The sequence below is a fragment of the Cicer arietinum genome, chromosome 3, assembly GCF_000331145.2.
Source record: "Cicer arietinum cultivar CDC Frontier isolate Library 1 chromosome 3, Cicar.CDCFrontier_v2.0, whole genome shotgun sequence".
In the NCBI taxonomy this organism is placed as follows: domain Eukaryota; kingdom Viridiplantae; phylum Streptophyta; class Magnoliopsida; order Fabales; family Fabaceae; genus Cicer; species Cicer arietinum.
The window spans coordinates 8,219,973-8,222,358 of NC_021162.2; the positions used below are offsets into that span (position 1 = coordinate 8,219,973).

The 2,386-nt window shown below is 28.2% G+C and overlaps 1 protein-coding gene across 1 annotated transcript in view; it reads left to right on the top strand.

Annotated features, from left to right (window-relative positions):
* Positions 1 to 1,532, top strand: part of LOC101508940 (uncharacterized) — a 3,548-nt gene extending 2,016 nt beyond the window's left edge. Inside the window, exons 3-4 of the mRNA XM_004491960.4 lie at positions 72 to 148; positions 1,297 to 1,532. Of these exons, the coding sequence (XP_004492017.1) occupies positions 72 to 148; positions 1,297 to 1,433 (214 nt within the window). The 3' untranslated portion in view covers positions 1,434 to 1,532. The remainder of the gene's footprint in view (positions 1 to 71; positions 149 to 1,296) is intronic.
* The last annotated feature ends 854 nt before the right edge of the window (positions 1,533 to 2,386 follow it).

Here is a 2,386-nt window from a genome sequence, read left to right on the forward strand (position 1 = left end):
TTCCCTTCTTCCTTAATCCTTGTCATTTTCAGCACAATGTATTCTGATGAGTAATTGTTGTTGTCTTGCAGTCCAAGAGTGACATTTTGTGGGTACAGCATTCCTCATCCTTCAGAAAATCGCGTTAATGTTAGAGTCCAGACAACTGGTAAGTGATAACATTAGCTGTGTTATGTTGGATATAATGCAATTGTAATTGGCTTAATTTGTTCTGTAATTGGCTTAATTTGTTCCAGAGTCTAATGCCAAAAATTCCATTTTTATATCACAATCACAAGAATGTGTACTTTAGCTTCCACTTTCATATTTTGATAGACAATCTTTTCTATTCTGATGATCACTTAGTTTACAGCTGTTTTAGATGATTTACATTTTTTTTTGGATAAGTGTTTTAGATGATTTACACAATTTGATCCTGACATTTATTTTTACAACAACAAGCAAAATCAGTTCCCATTATTAGCATGGAATAGGAGCTAAACTTTTTAAGCTAGTTAACTCTAAACTATTGTGATTGTAATGTTGAAAAGTTTCTCATCTCATTGCATTTTCTGTTCAACTAATGAAGTTTTCTGTAAGTTCAGAAATGAACAAATTGCTGGTTTTGTGGTGCATTAATGAATAATTAAATAGTTAAATAAAAATGTTATAGTGCAATGTTAGAGAATCCACAAATATGTGCCATATTGTGAATTACATGACTAGTAGTGCTAGTAAACTTTTGCATAAAAAATCCTGTTGCAGTTTCATATTATAAAGTTTTTCTTTTATGATTTATATCTGTTCATTATAGATAAATAGGATTATCAATGAAGTCATTAGAGAGAAAGTTGGAGTAGCTTCTATTATAAAATTGTTAGATTCTCATTTTTGTTGGTTTAAACATGTGTGGAGATGACCTAAATACCAGATAGTTTATTTATAGTCAAGTATAGTTAATAAGAGGGAGCTTAGGTGAAACCATTGCAAGAGATATAAAGTTAAATGATATATTTATAAATACAGTAAGAGTTTAAAGGTAATGCACTAACCGTGTAAAACAATTTTGGACGATTTAGACTGTCGTCCAATCATAACACAGTTTATCTAATGTTTTATTAACGTGACGAATTATTATTAGTTGTCAGTGTAACAATTCGTGCATGTTGTTACGACGTTTGATTGATTTAATCGATCTCACATAGTGGGAAAAAATATTTTGGTTGTAATTGTAGTTGTGGTATGATTTATATCTAATTCAATGTCACTGCATCAGTAATTTTCTGTTGAATGGGTCATATCTGTTTGTATCTGTAGGGGATCCAGCATGTGAGGTATTAAAAGATAGTTGTCAGGATTTGATGCTTATGTGCCAGCATGTAAGGAGCACTTTTGGGAAGGCAGTTAATGAATTTAAAGCTATCAAGAATGTGGATGATATGGATATGAACTAGTGTGCTAGTTATAGTTTTAATTTTGTATTACTTTGTATTATTTGAACATCAAAATTAAAACATTGGCATGTGTTTATTTATCTTACTTTTTATCTTCTACAGTTTAGTGCATGTGAACATGGCAGAACCACGTTCCAAATCACGGTGGTTCTAAAAATCTCCCTTTAGAACCTCTTTTTTTCTTTTTCAATATTACGGCGAGAAAACTTAGAATAGATACTTGAAAGCATTTTAAAATTAAATACACTAACTGAATTACATTGTGTGATATCAAAATTTTGATGTTCAATAATTATTTCTCATTTTGTATTCACGTTGTTTTTAGCATTTTTTATGAGAAAAATATTCCAGGAAGATTTATGTCTAAAATATTGTTTGATTGTCAGTGTAAAGTATTCCTACAGACTTATGTTCTAGTTTTGTATAAAAAATCATTAAAAAAAACTAGTTGTATAGTTCAAATATGTAAAGATTATTCTTCGTTACAAACAACATAGTCAAACAGAATATTCTATTAGACAATTTAGGTGTCATTTTTTGAAGCATTTTTCATGTTCTTAACATAAAATACATTTTCTTGTTATAACGAATTTTCTGAAAAACATATATTTGAGGAAATTATGGATGGATATACATGTGTAAAGTTATAAATAGTATAACAATATTTCAGGAGATGTGCCTAATTTTTTTTCTTAATCTATATTCAAGTCCATTCCGTAAGAGGTTCATATCATCTTAACTAGTATAGAGACGTGCCAAACGAGATAATTAACATAAATTTTAATTGAATCATTTTAATTTTTTATACATATGAGTACATAGTCATTGATATCATATTTTAATGTTTACATAAATAACATAATAGAAGAAATTCATATTTTTTTTTGAGTTAATGATATTTATCAATTTAATCTGTATATAAATAAATATTATATAAATTGTCATATATTATA